The sequence below is a fragment of the Schistosoma mansoni genome, chromosome 2, assembly GCF_000237925.1.
Source record: "Schistosoma mansoni strain Puerto Rico chromosome 2, complete genome".
Taxonomy (NCBI): domain Eukaryota; kingdom Metazoa; phylum Platyhelminthes; class Trematoda; order Strigeidida; family Schistosomatidae; genus Schistosoma; species Schistosoma mansoni.
In genome coordinates, this window is record NC_031496.1 from 3243593 (window position 1) to 3256574 (window position 12982).

General features: G+C 39.4%; 1 protein-coding gene across 1 annotated transcript in view; it reads left to right on the plus strand.

The window, feature by feature from the left end:
- The window catches only part of Smp_208020 (hypothetical protein), a gene marked incomplete at both ends in the record, with an annotated part of 62074 nt that overhangs the window by 8609 nt on the left and 40483 nt on the right, over positions 1-12982 (plus strand). Inside the window, 3 exons of the mRNA XM_018795347.1 lie at positions 1702-1778; positions 3525-3716; positions 10213-10311. Of these exons, the coding sequence (XP_018649669.1) occupies positions 1702-1778; positions 3525-3716; positions 10213-10311 (368 nt within the window). The remainder of the gene's footprint in view (positions 1-1701; positions 1779-3524; positions 3717-10212; positions 10312-12982) is intronic.

A 12982-nucleotide genomic window follows, 5' to 3' on the forward strand; every position in this document is an offset into this window, starting at 1 on the left:
ATATATCACTTCGGTTTGCTACAGTTCCCACTGTAAAGTAAAACATCATTTAACAAGCTTAGAAAAATAATTCGAGAATTCGATGAAGTCCTTTGATGTTGAAGGGTACAAAGGGTTTGAAGGGCACTATCCTACAAGTCTGTAAAGAGGTGGTAGTTGATAAATCAGAAATGTGATAACCAAACGCTGCTTAAACGTTTGATTTTATATATATCTAACGTAGCATAAGCTAAGATTTATTTTACCTTATTTCAATAAACATAACTCAGTCCTTATAAGCAAAGATGGATAGTGGCTAGCAGTGGAATCCAGTTTGACGCGCGTTTCGTCCCACTCGGGACTCGTCAGTTGGATGTACCTGTATCTCAGATTTGTTGATGTTCACTCTGGGACTCGAACCCAGTGCCTTTCGCTTCAAACGCCATCCTGTATTCCACTACTAGCCACCATCCATCTTTGCCTATAATGCTTTTTAATTAAGGCTATATCGAGGCAATACGCATAGTATGCACATATGCCAATGAGAGACTGACCAGCTGCAGTCTTAAACATCAATGGGAAGATTCAAACAAACAATACTAAGTGAATTATAACTCAGTCCTTATGTAAATCTAGCTCAAAAGAGTCTGGCCAGTTCTCTGGCTCTATGAATGATGCATATATATATGTATGGCTCATTTAGTCTATCATTACTTAAGCCACAAAAGTCTGCACACACATGTATGAGGGAACAAGAGTTTCGAATATTGATGATCAGCTATTTCCCATAAACAAGTTAGTAATACAAAAAAATAAATCCAAATCATGAGACAAAGGTAGTTAATGGTGATTATTTTCGTATTCTTCTTGTTGTAAATTAGTAACTCCTTAAGGCATCAGGTTTATAAACGTAGGCACATACAGGAACGCGAGACCTCGTTCATCAATTAATAGTAGTACATAAAGAGAAAAGAACCAAAAATAAAAAGACATCATACTAAGTCAAGAGAATTAATATCCCAAAGGGTTATTTGTTTTTACATCTTCGTGATTTTCCAAACTGTCCTTGGATTAACAGTAATTTTTATATGAAAGGTAGCAAGTAAATTGCTACTCAGTGCAAAATTACAATGAACTTGGTGTTTTGCTAAGTGTTTCTAACTCAGTTTTGAATACTCAACATCCTAGCCCCCCGAAAGCTTCAATAATGTAACATTCTTTCTAAAATTTCTATTTCTAATGTGAAATGGTTACATCTGCCACCAAATGCCCTGGTACGGCCGAGAGTGGGGAGAGTCCGCTCTCCCTTTCCAAGTACTCCCACATGGCCACGCGTATATAGCCTCTGCCAGGGAAGTCCTACTCACTGCCTTCTTGTGGCGGGGTTGTTGTTTACGAAATTGAGAGGATGAAAAGCGAATGTCCGGTGCTTCAACTGCGTTGGTGGACACGGTGAGTCCGTCTAGGGGAGTTGGAAAATCCGGATTCCAAACCAATGATACACATGGTCTCCACGATCCTCAAGGAACAAATGGCATATGAATCAATCGTTGGTCATCGGCTACCATGGGACTGTATCTCCTTACGATGCTCCACTGGCGCATATATATCTGGTGCCTATTTGTACCAATATTTATGTGTTTAAATAAGAATAAAATGCTCAATTGTACACATTAATTGTTTGTTATCTATTAGAAATATTTCTATCTTCGTTCTTTTTAGGATTGGGATAATACTGTCAAAATTGATAAAGGTAACTTAAGAAATTGGACAGAACTTGTTTCCTTACGTTTTATTCGGTAAGTACTAGTTATCTGTAATTCATATTTCTGTCCGTCGATTTATTTATCAGTTGTAAATGAATAGCATATAATATATTACTTATATACTACTTATATCATTTATGTTAATGAGTAATTTCATCGGAATGTGAAATAATATCAAACTTTATTTGATTTACATTTAATTTATTGAGTTCATTAAAAAAAATATGAACATACATTATTCAACCTGTGGAAACAGTTTATTCATGTGGTTCATTAATTTTCGCGTAGGGTACCTACATCAAAAGGTTTCTATTTCCTGTCATTGTGCTTTTGTGATAATAACAATAATAATCATAATAGTTGTAGCAATAGTCACTTTATTCAGTACGACATGTTCAATGCAAGAATGAATTCTTACCACGAAGTATTCTAACAAGTTTGTCTTACTCTCCGTTGTAGATATATATACATATATGTATACGTAGTAATGGTAGTTACGAAATAGTTTATTCGCTGTTGAATCTTATTCTCCAGCTCCGTTTTATCTTTTTCGAATATAGTAGCTGGATATCATGTTTAGTTTATATACAAGTAGGGTCTGTTATGAGATAGTAACTCACTGAGGACTATGGTGGACGGTTGGTCAATTTCGTGGATCAGTTGAAGTTAGGCATTAACACCGTTGGATGCTGGCCATCTTAGTGGTCTGATAAATCTTGGACCCGAGGCGGGATCGTGAATGCACACTGCTGAGGAGTCGAAACGGTCTTCAAGTATTTGTTGATTTTGGGTGAGGATTGTAAAAACTATGGTCTGTTATACCTAATATTCATCAATGACTTATCCATATCAATATTATGTCTTCTCATAACCAACATTTGTTCATTAAGAAACCTTACATTTTCCACAAAATTTGTTTTTAAGTTAAGTGCCCTTCAGATTTATAGAATAATAGCAGTGTTTTACGTTAGTTCCATTTTATTGTTTATTTATAATGAACCAACTCTTACTGTCTTGTTAAATTGTGCATTGATTCTATGGAATACACCCAACATTTAAGTAGTCATTATGATATAGTAAGATAAGGTAATTGGTCTTGATTTGATTGATCTACGATATTTGGAATATTGATAGGGAAAATATTATATTCAGAACACTGTTTAATGATTACTGATTGTTTGAATGTCATGTTAAGAACGTTCAGTCAGTCAGTCAGTCAGCTACAACGTAGGACCAGGCACATATATGCATCGGTCCAAGTTGCCATACGTCACTCATTAGCAAAACAAGATGAACACCGAATTCATACAAGTAGTTAATTTAATGGTGGTAATATATAAAAGAAAGGCTGTATATAAGGATATAGTACAGGAAGAAAGACAGATATGAAGCAATTTTAATCTCAAGGTTTAAGGGAAGATAGAGAGTGTATACACCTGCGCCATTGTGATCGATTCCGAGCCATGTCACCTAGAGTCTCCAACCATTAGTTACGATAGTCACGCGGACCTCAACCAACTAGTAGTCTGCATCTACCAACATGGCTCAGACTAGAAGTTAATGACTTCAAGCACTGATGCCACGTTTTGGTTTGGCCGCCTATAACTCTCTTCCAACCATCCCCAATACTAGTCAGCATTGCGCGTCGTGGTAATCTGTATTCGTTAAAGTACTCTGTGTAGATTAGTTTCATTTCACATGCACGGTTCGACTCAACATCTTGGTATCTAGTACTGATCTCGTTTTTTAAAATTTTTTCTTTATTTATGAATTTAATAGACTTCAACAAAAAAGTGAACTAAAGAATCATGCTACAGAAGAAGTAACTTATCAAGTTGCTTGTGGATTAATACGTTTACCATTACCAGAAAACTTCAAAACAAATGACCATAATCCCGTTATAGCAAAAGTATTAGTGGTTGTTGTATTTGAACCAGTATTTCCAGAAAACCTTACCGTTCTATCGGGATCGTAAGTTATTTATTTTTCATTACTTTTAAAGTTTATTAAGTCATTTTCACCCATAGTATCTGTAGAAACTTATTTAACTCAAATCCTTGTAAATCATATTTCATGTGCAAGGGATCAAATACATTTCTGAGTATAGTAAATGGGTTTTTATGAAAAGGACAATATTGTATGGTGACATGTTTTGGAGAATGCTGGTCGGCGGCCTATGCTCCATTGAGGGTAACAGGCGTAAGTAAGTAAGTAAGTAAGATATGTTTCGGCCAAACCAGCTTATAAACACCTTTGGGTATCGTTGATACGGTTTTCAGTCGGGACTTTTATTGGTCTAGCTAAAATCATACTCTTGTCTAAAATTTTCTTCCTTCATTCGAAAGTTGACAGTATCTTGAATCATTTTGAAACAACATTCAAATATCTGAAGCTCCAAGATGTATTTTGGAGTGCGATTTCGGAAAACGGAGGATAGATTTTCGTAAGATAGGATAATTAGCATTAGTTGTACGTGAAAGAATTTGTGTAACTAGAGATGAAGGGGATGATAATAGGAATAGAGGAAGCATTTGGGGACAAATATGGACTTTCACTGTGTACACAATCAACTTGATTGTAGTTAGAGGTATGTGCGTCTAGTTAAAGGAATTTTCTTCTTGAGCGACTTGAAAATAAAACTGGGTTAGTAGTAGTCTTAAACACTTAGGAGCGTGGCCACAGAGGCCAAAGGACAGCTGGTTAGTACCAATCACAGACGGTCTATTTGCGCATAGTTTTGTACGTGTTATTAAGGCCTAATCAGTGGCACAGGAACTCTGTCAGACATAATGAGATGTGTTGTTTTTAACGCTAACTTCTTTAAACTCTTATTTGTGTTATGAGATGACAGCATTCCTTGAGATGCTGTTTATTCATCGGAAATATCGTACTATAATCACAATAAAGTACGATCGATAGTACTTTTTCACTCTCCCACTTTAAGTGTGCTGCTTTCTGTATTGGCATTACCCGGCTTATTTATTTAACACGGTAGAGGACCCTAAGGAACAAGAGCCAAGACCATTGTAGCTTGATCATGTTGTTGCGATAGTTAAGGTCGACCACTGCGTCAAGATGGCCTATGCCCTTCGGTAATGAGATACACGATTAATATAAGTATTATTACCATAAGTTTGGTTATTCTGTGCACAAAGTCTACCATTCTAGAATTGTGCTTCCAACTATGTTAAACATTCAGAGAGCAATTTTGTCATCTCATAATAATAAAATCAAAAATCAGTAACCAATAAACAACTAGACAGCCAGCCAATGACGTTAAGCGACCTTGTCATTCTGTACCTTATTTAACAATCAATGGTTTATATATTCAACTCTTAACTACACTTTGTTTAGGAGCTAGTGATACTACCCGGTGGAGAGCTGTTCGGACCGTCGACGTTTTGCTTTAAAGTTGAATGCTTTAAATACTAAGCCACCGCTGCATACCCGTACCAAAGGCATACAAGTTTACCAATTATGCATTAGAAATGAATTGAGAACAATTATTATATGGTCTACTTCTTCATAACAGTTTATCGATTATGTATAGATAATAGATCGATAAGTAAAGGTTAAGTATGTTTCCATACAGGTTGTATAACCTTGACTTTGGTTCTTGTGTAAAAGCTTTAAACTCTGTTAGTTTTACACTTCCATCTTACACAGATTACAAGTCTCTTTATCCTTAAAATACTAAAAATAAATTAAAGCCAGATAATTAGATCTGAACTTGGTTACTAAATTGCTCTAAATTTAATTTCTTAATCATGTGACCTAACTACATATTGATACACTGTACTAGTCAGTCAGATGATAAGTTCATGTAGTGGATCTAAATTTTGTTTATAGCCCCCAAATGCCCTGGTACGGCCGAGAGTGGGGAGAGTCTACTCTCCCTCTCGAAATGCTCTCACATGGCCAGCGAATATATAGCCTCTGCCAGGGAAGTCCTACTCACTGCCTTCTCGTGGCGGGGGTGTTGTTTACGAAAGTGAGAGGACGAAAAGCGAATGTCTGGTGCTTTAACCGGGTTGGTGGACACGGAGGGTCCACCTAGGGGAGTTGGAAAACCCTGATTCCAAACCAATGGTGCACATGGGCTCCAGTATCCTGATGGAACGAATGGCGGACGAACCTGTCATTGGTCAACGGCTACCATGGGACTGCATCTCCTCACGATGCTCCACTGCCTTGTGGATTAGACCTTTTGGTCAAAGGCTTGGGGTGTGGCCCCCTAAGAAAACCACCTGCTTCGGTTTGGGCACCCGGGCAGTATCACAGCCCACACACACAAATAAATGAAATGATGAACTCTATTGACGAAACTATCCCTGCTCATACTAGAAGCAAGACAATTTACATTATTATTATTACCTTTATTATTATTATTATTATTTACCATATCGCTAACTCACCCTCTTTTATCCCCAATTTGTGTAACCTTACTTTTCAACTTATGCAGCAGCTCGTCCATGGTGGAAAATCTGTCCTATCTAAACGATCTCCAGTCACTGTCTGGTTGAAAGTGAATGCTTCCACCGATTATGAATACTGAAGCAGTCTTTCTGAAACCACGTACGCCGTTCAAGCTGGCTTCCTTCAACGTTTGCACACTAATGCATATCAGACAACAGATAGGGCTGGCTATGTCTTTGGAAGGTCTTAATGTTGATGTTTGTTGTCTATCCGAGACCCGTATTCAAGACTCTAGTGAAGTACTACAAATCCGCTCTCCATCTGTCGCCTCGAAAAGCTTGTTCCACGTGCGCTTATCCGGGGACCCTGTGGCATCTTCGTCTGGTCTTGCTGGCCTTGGTGTCGCACTAAGCGCTAGGGCTGAGGCAGCACTAATCGATTGGATCCCCATTAACAGTCGGTTATGTGCTGTTAGATTAGAAAGTTCCATCAAAGTGAGAAGAAATCGGCGTGAGAAACGGTGTCTTTTCGTCATCTCCGCCTATGCCCCGACAGATTGCAGCCCGGATGCAATCAAGGATGAGTTTTACCATCAGTTAACAGTTCTTCTCCAGAAAGCTAGCCTCTAGGCTAGCTACCACCCCGCCGAAAAGTATAGATGAGCATTGGTTGCTTCTTCACGACGCCATGAAAATGGCGAGTAAAGCCGCTTGCGGCTTCGCGAAACGTCCCGCCTACAAGCACTGGGTTTCTTCTGGCTCCTTACAACTGATGGAAGCCCGTCAGTCTACTCCGGGTGACCGTGAGTTTGACCACAAACGAAGGCTGTTACGTAATGAAATCGGGCAAAGCTTGCGTAAGGACCGGGAAGCCTGGTGGTCGGAGCGTGCTAATGAAATGGAAGAAGCAGCTGCATCTGGTAACTGCCGGAAGCTCTTCCAACTCATCCGAGCCACTGGCAGCAAGAAGTCTGGTGTGAGTGAAACAATCTACGAGGATGATGGGATGCCAATCACTAACATCTCTCGACGTCTTGGACGATGGGCTGAATTCTTCGAAGGGCAGTTCAACTGGCCTGCTGCTCCGGCAACATCAACCAGCTTGTCCTGCCCCCCATGGCCGGTGACGACTAATCCACCAAATGAGGCGGAAGTCCGCAAGGAACTCCAACTCTTGAAACGTTACAAATCACCGGGCCCAGATGACTTACCTCCGGCTCTTTTTAAAGATGGTGGTGACCTTCTGACTAAGGAATTGACTGTGTTGTTTACAAAGGTTTGGGAGCAAGAAAGTGTTCCAACATCATGGAATGAGTCGATAGTCGTCCCTATCTTTAAAAAGGGTTCACGTTGTTCCTGCAATAACTATCGGGGGATAAGTCTACTTTCGATTGCGTCCAAACTATTGGCTTCTATCATTCTTCGTAGGTTGTTTAAAACCCGAGAACGATTGACTCGCGAGGAGCAGGCTGGTTTTCGTTCTGGTCGAGGATGCATTGATCACATCTTCACCCTCCGCCAAATGTTAGAACACCGTCATACTTATCGCAGGCCAACAATCGTAGTGTTTCTTGATATCAGGGCTGCCTTCGATTCGTTGGACAGGACTGTTCTCTGGGATTGTCTATTGAAGAAGGGTGTGCCTGAGAAGTTCATTAACATCTTAAAGGCCCTGTATACGAACACCTCAGGCAGAGTGAGGGCATACAACCACCTTTCTCCCTTGTTCCATTCGAGCAGTGGGGTTAGGCAGGGTTGCCCGATCTCACCATTCCTCCTCAACTTTGCTATCGACAACATCCTGGAAACAGCTCTGATGGATGTAAGTAATGGCGGTGTGGATCTGCTGCCTGGAGAACGACTTCTCGACCTCGAGTATGCGGATGATATTGTCTTACTGTGCGATAATGCCCAAGGCATGCAATCCGCACTTAATCAGTTGGCAATCAGTGTCCGCAGGTACGGCATGTGCTTTGCACCCTCCAAGTGCAAAGTACTCCTACAAGACTGGCAGGATTCTCATCCTGTACTCACCCTGGATGGTGAGCAGATTGAAGTAGTTGAGAAGTTCGTGTATCTAGGTAGCTATATAAGTGCTGGTGGTGGCGTGAGTGATGAGATTGATTCACGTATGATGAAAGCCAGAGCGGCTTATGCCAATCTGGGCCATCTTTGGCGCCTTCGTGATGTTAGTCTGGCTGTAAAAGGTCGGATCTACAACGCGTCGGTGAGAGCAGTTTTGCTCTATGCTTGTGAAACCTGGCCTCTCCGAGTTGAGGATGTTAGACGACTCTCTGTGTTCGATCATCGTTGTCTCCGAAGGATTGCTGACATACAGTGGCAACACCATGTTAGTAATGCAGAGGTTCGGCTTCGTGTGTTCGGGCGCAGAGACGATAATTCAATTGGTGTCACCATCTTGAAACACCGACTTCGGTGGCTTGGACATGTTTTACGACTGTCGTCCCAGAGACTTCCACGTCGTGCATTATTTGCCGACCCTGGGACTGGTTGGAAAAAGCGGAGAGGAGGTCAGTGTATGACATGGTGTCGTGGCATGAAAGAAAGCTGCAAAGAGCTAGCTTCTGTTGGTCCTTCACGACTCCCTGGCTGGGGTCCGAGAGATGGTGCAACACAGTGGCTAGAGACGTTATCAGATATGGCTCAGAATAGAAGCCAGTGGCGATCCTGCTGCAACCTTCTTTTACTTTCTACATAAAGAATGGTTCTAACTTTCTTAACTGAAAGAGTCTTCTGGTTGTACATTTCAGTCCGCCTTATCTTTTCATCCCTTCTCTTCCTACTTTCATTATTTTGTGTGGCGCATATGTACCTGGTGCCCTTTTGTACCAATATATATGTGTTTAAATAAAATAAAATAAAAATCATGTAGTGGGACAAGACTTACTTACTTACTTACTTACTTACGCCTGTTACCCCTCGTGGAGTAGCATAGGCCGCTCACCAGCATTCTCCATCCAACTCTGTCCAGGGCAATCCTTTCCAGTTCCTTCCAGTTTTTATTCATTCTTTTCATATCTGCTTCTATTTCCCGAAGTAATGTGTCCTTTGGCCTTCCTCTTTTCCTCTTCCCTTCTGGATTCCAAGTTAGGGCTTGCCTTGTAATGCACATTGGTGATTTCCTTAGTGTATATCCTATCCACTCCCAACGTTATAGTGGGACAAGAAATGACTTTAATTTCAAAGGGATAAGACACACTATTAGTGATTTAATTTTATAAGGGATATGTATATATGTGTAAACATACATGTCGATTCACTTTAGCCAATAAACTTCCCTTCTCAATTACAATCTTTTCACTTTAGTAGCCAGTTAAGCTCATAAACATAAAGATTACGTATCAGTATCGACTTTTAGACACCTTACGTCATAACAGTTTTCTGGATATGAACTTCCAGCTCAACGCGTAGAAATGAATTCAATAACATCAACTTCATCAGAGCAGCTCAAACTTATTTTACAGTTTCAGACACCATAATTAAAATAAATTAAGTTGATGGCTAAAAATTTCTAGATTCAAGAGAATTCTGCACAGTTGTCTGAGTTACTGGGATCAATTAACGAATTCTTGATTAATTTAGTGAGTTTCATTTTTCTACAGATACAGTTGTCACATTTAAATCTTCATTCAAACAATATTAAGACATTTCCGGAGCTGATTTTTCACATCATGATAACTATTCATCAAAGGTTCTAATTCTCTTTCGGAATCTCAAAGCAGCTAAAGATGAAAAAGTATGCAAATCTCTCATAGTTGAAATCATGAGTCAATTGAAGCTAGACCACAATGGAAAACCTGGAAGCACTGGACGGCCGTTTCGTTTCATTATGGGACTCCTCAGTGGAAGTGCGCATCCACGATCCCGCACTCGCGAGATTCGAACCCAGGACCTACCAGTCTCGCGCCAGAGCACTTAATCTCATTTCGCTGAATAAATTTTGTGAATTTTCTCCTGATGGCACTGAGAAAATTAACCTAAATTCTTACTACTGACACTTTTTGGTTAATTTGTGATATAGTTGTTTAAAGGCTGTTAAATTACCTGAAGATGATTTCGTTTCATATGCTGCTTATCGCCTACAAATGGAATTTAAAGAGATGGAAAACTACAACGTGGTATCGGCCGCCTGATTTATTGCACAACTCAAGTATGGCATATTTTCTAAAAGCGAAGAAGACTGTGTGCCCTCCCCACCATCTCAACGCCTTCAGCTAAACCTAAGAAATCAAACTTATTTTCAGGAAGGATAATTGATATATTCGACCAGTCATGAAAAGAGGATTTATATCAGTTCTATTCAACCATCTGCTATAAGTAGGCGATGGTAGTATTTAGAACGACATTGAGATCTCCACAATGAATCCATCTTGTTCAAAAGCGCAACATCATCAAAACTAATAACCTAAGCTACAAATCTTCCCCATCATTTTATAGTTTTACCATTTAACCTTCATTCTAATGAATGTAATTTAAAAGATACCTTCCATAAACAAAAGTGTTCATATCTTTCTTGTATAATAATCTCTTTGTCAAATCAAATATATATATTGTATTGTTTGTTTGAATCTTCTCATTGCTACTGGTCAGTCTCTAATTGGCATATGCGCATCCTATGCGGACTGCCTCGATATTCCCTGAAGTCACAAGCATTGTAAGCATAGATGGATAGTGGCTAGCAGTAGAATCCAGTTTGACGCGCGTTTCGTCTAATTTGGGACTCATCAGCTAGATGTACCTGTTCACTCTGGGACACGAACCCAGTACCTTTCGCTCCAAACGCTATCGCGTTATCCACTCAGCTACTGAGTCCTGATATATATATTGCTCAAAATCTATATTTATATTCTTATTTCTATTACTAGGCAACACAGAGTATTCACCAAGGACTAATAACCAAAATTACTAAAAAAAAAATACTCATATGCGCCCATACTCTAAAATTTCATAAGGACCCTAGTTATTATTATAATGAGGGAAATGATTATTGTTATATGGATTTATACTGACCTTATCATCTATTTTAATCGATAATCAAATTAGGCTTAAACCATTAAATTAAAATGTGTTTGCTTGACATAGTGATTAATATATATATATTCATTGACAAGATTGACAGGTATCAGTTAAATCGATACCCATCAACCGTAATGTAACCCAAGATGAATTCGGTTGGTTTTTTTTAAAATAATCTTTCTTTACCTTTCTATACAAAATTATTCTGTTTACATTTGTACTATTTTCCCTTATTTTGTTTATTTATTTGAACACATAAATATTGATACAAAGGGGGCACCGAATACATATGCGTCACACAAGTCACTTGATTTGTGTGTGGGCTGTGATACTGTCTGGGTGCCCAGATCGAAGCAGGTAGTTTTCTTATGGGGACCACACCCGGAGCCTTTGACCTAAGGGTCTAATCCACAAGACAGTGGAGCAACGTAAGGCGATCCAGTCACATGATAACCAGTGACCAAGAATAGGTTCATACGCCATTCGTTCCTTGAGGGTCGTGGAGTTCATGTGCACGATTGGTTTGAAATCAGAGTTTTTCAACTCCCCTAGTTGGGCCCTCCATGTCCACCGACCCGGTTAAAGCTTCACACATTCTCTTTTCGTCCCTTAAACTTCGTAAACAAGAGTAATGCGACGAGAAGGCAGTGAGTAGGAAATATGTGTCCGTGGTTATATACGCGTGGCCATATGACAGTATTTCGCGAAGGAGAGCTGACACTCCACCCTCGATCGTACCAGGGCATTTGGGGGCAACTATTTTCCCTTGTAGTGTCGGTTGATATGTTAAGCCCATATACCATATTATAGCTTCAGGACAAGCAAAGATACCTATCCATCTTGAATCACGTTTTGACTTTGTTAATTATTCACTTATCAACCCTGACTATTTTTTATATGAACGTATGTGTGTGTGCACTTCTTATCCTACTCATCACATGTCTGTAACTTATTCTTGTCTGACTATAAATATTGATTAACGCTTGATTAAAACGAGTTGGCTTATCCGCTATCTCCAATGCGTGTCATGTTTGCTTCACTCGCTGTTATTGCTCATGTGCTTATAGTTTTCTGACCTGCGTTATTTGACAATAAACTATAGTTGCCGCTTCTTTTTACCTCCTGATTTTATGCACCGTTAAGATTTGTATTAATAACGGTTATCGAAGTGAACGATTAGCAAAGCACGGCACTACACCCTAATCATTTATTATTCTGCTCTCTTAAATGAAGACTAAAAACTATTAATAACTTTCATATGCTTATCATTCCCAACTGTATAACATTAGACAGTTCCATATATTAGATTTCGAACTACATTTATCATATAAAGGTTCATAAAATACATCTCAACTATAAAGAATCTTATTAGTTATTTTGTATTCATTCTATGATTCATCCATGAGCTTAATTGACTAATTCCTTAAACTATCCCTTCGTATTATCTGTAATCTTGCGATTACACAATCATTATGTAGTGAATTATTTTGCAGAGGTATTAAATAGTTTCTCTATTGATGTGAGTATTTCAATCAATATGTTTTGGAAACAAAATGCGAAAATATTCTTTTAACCGATTGATATCCCTATTTGACTAGATTTATGATCAGTATATTTTCAAGTAAGTTGGTAGGAGAAATTCTTAAAGACTATGGTTACTAAACCCCAAATGCCCTGGTGCGGCCGAGAGTGGGGAGAGTCTGCTCTCCCTCTCCAAATGCTCTCACATGGCCACGCATATACAGCCACTGCTAGGGAAGTCCTACTCACTGCCTTCTTGTGGCG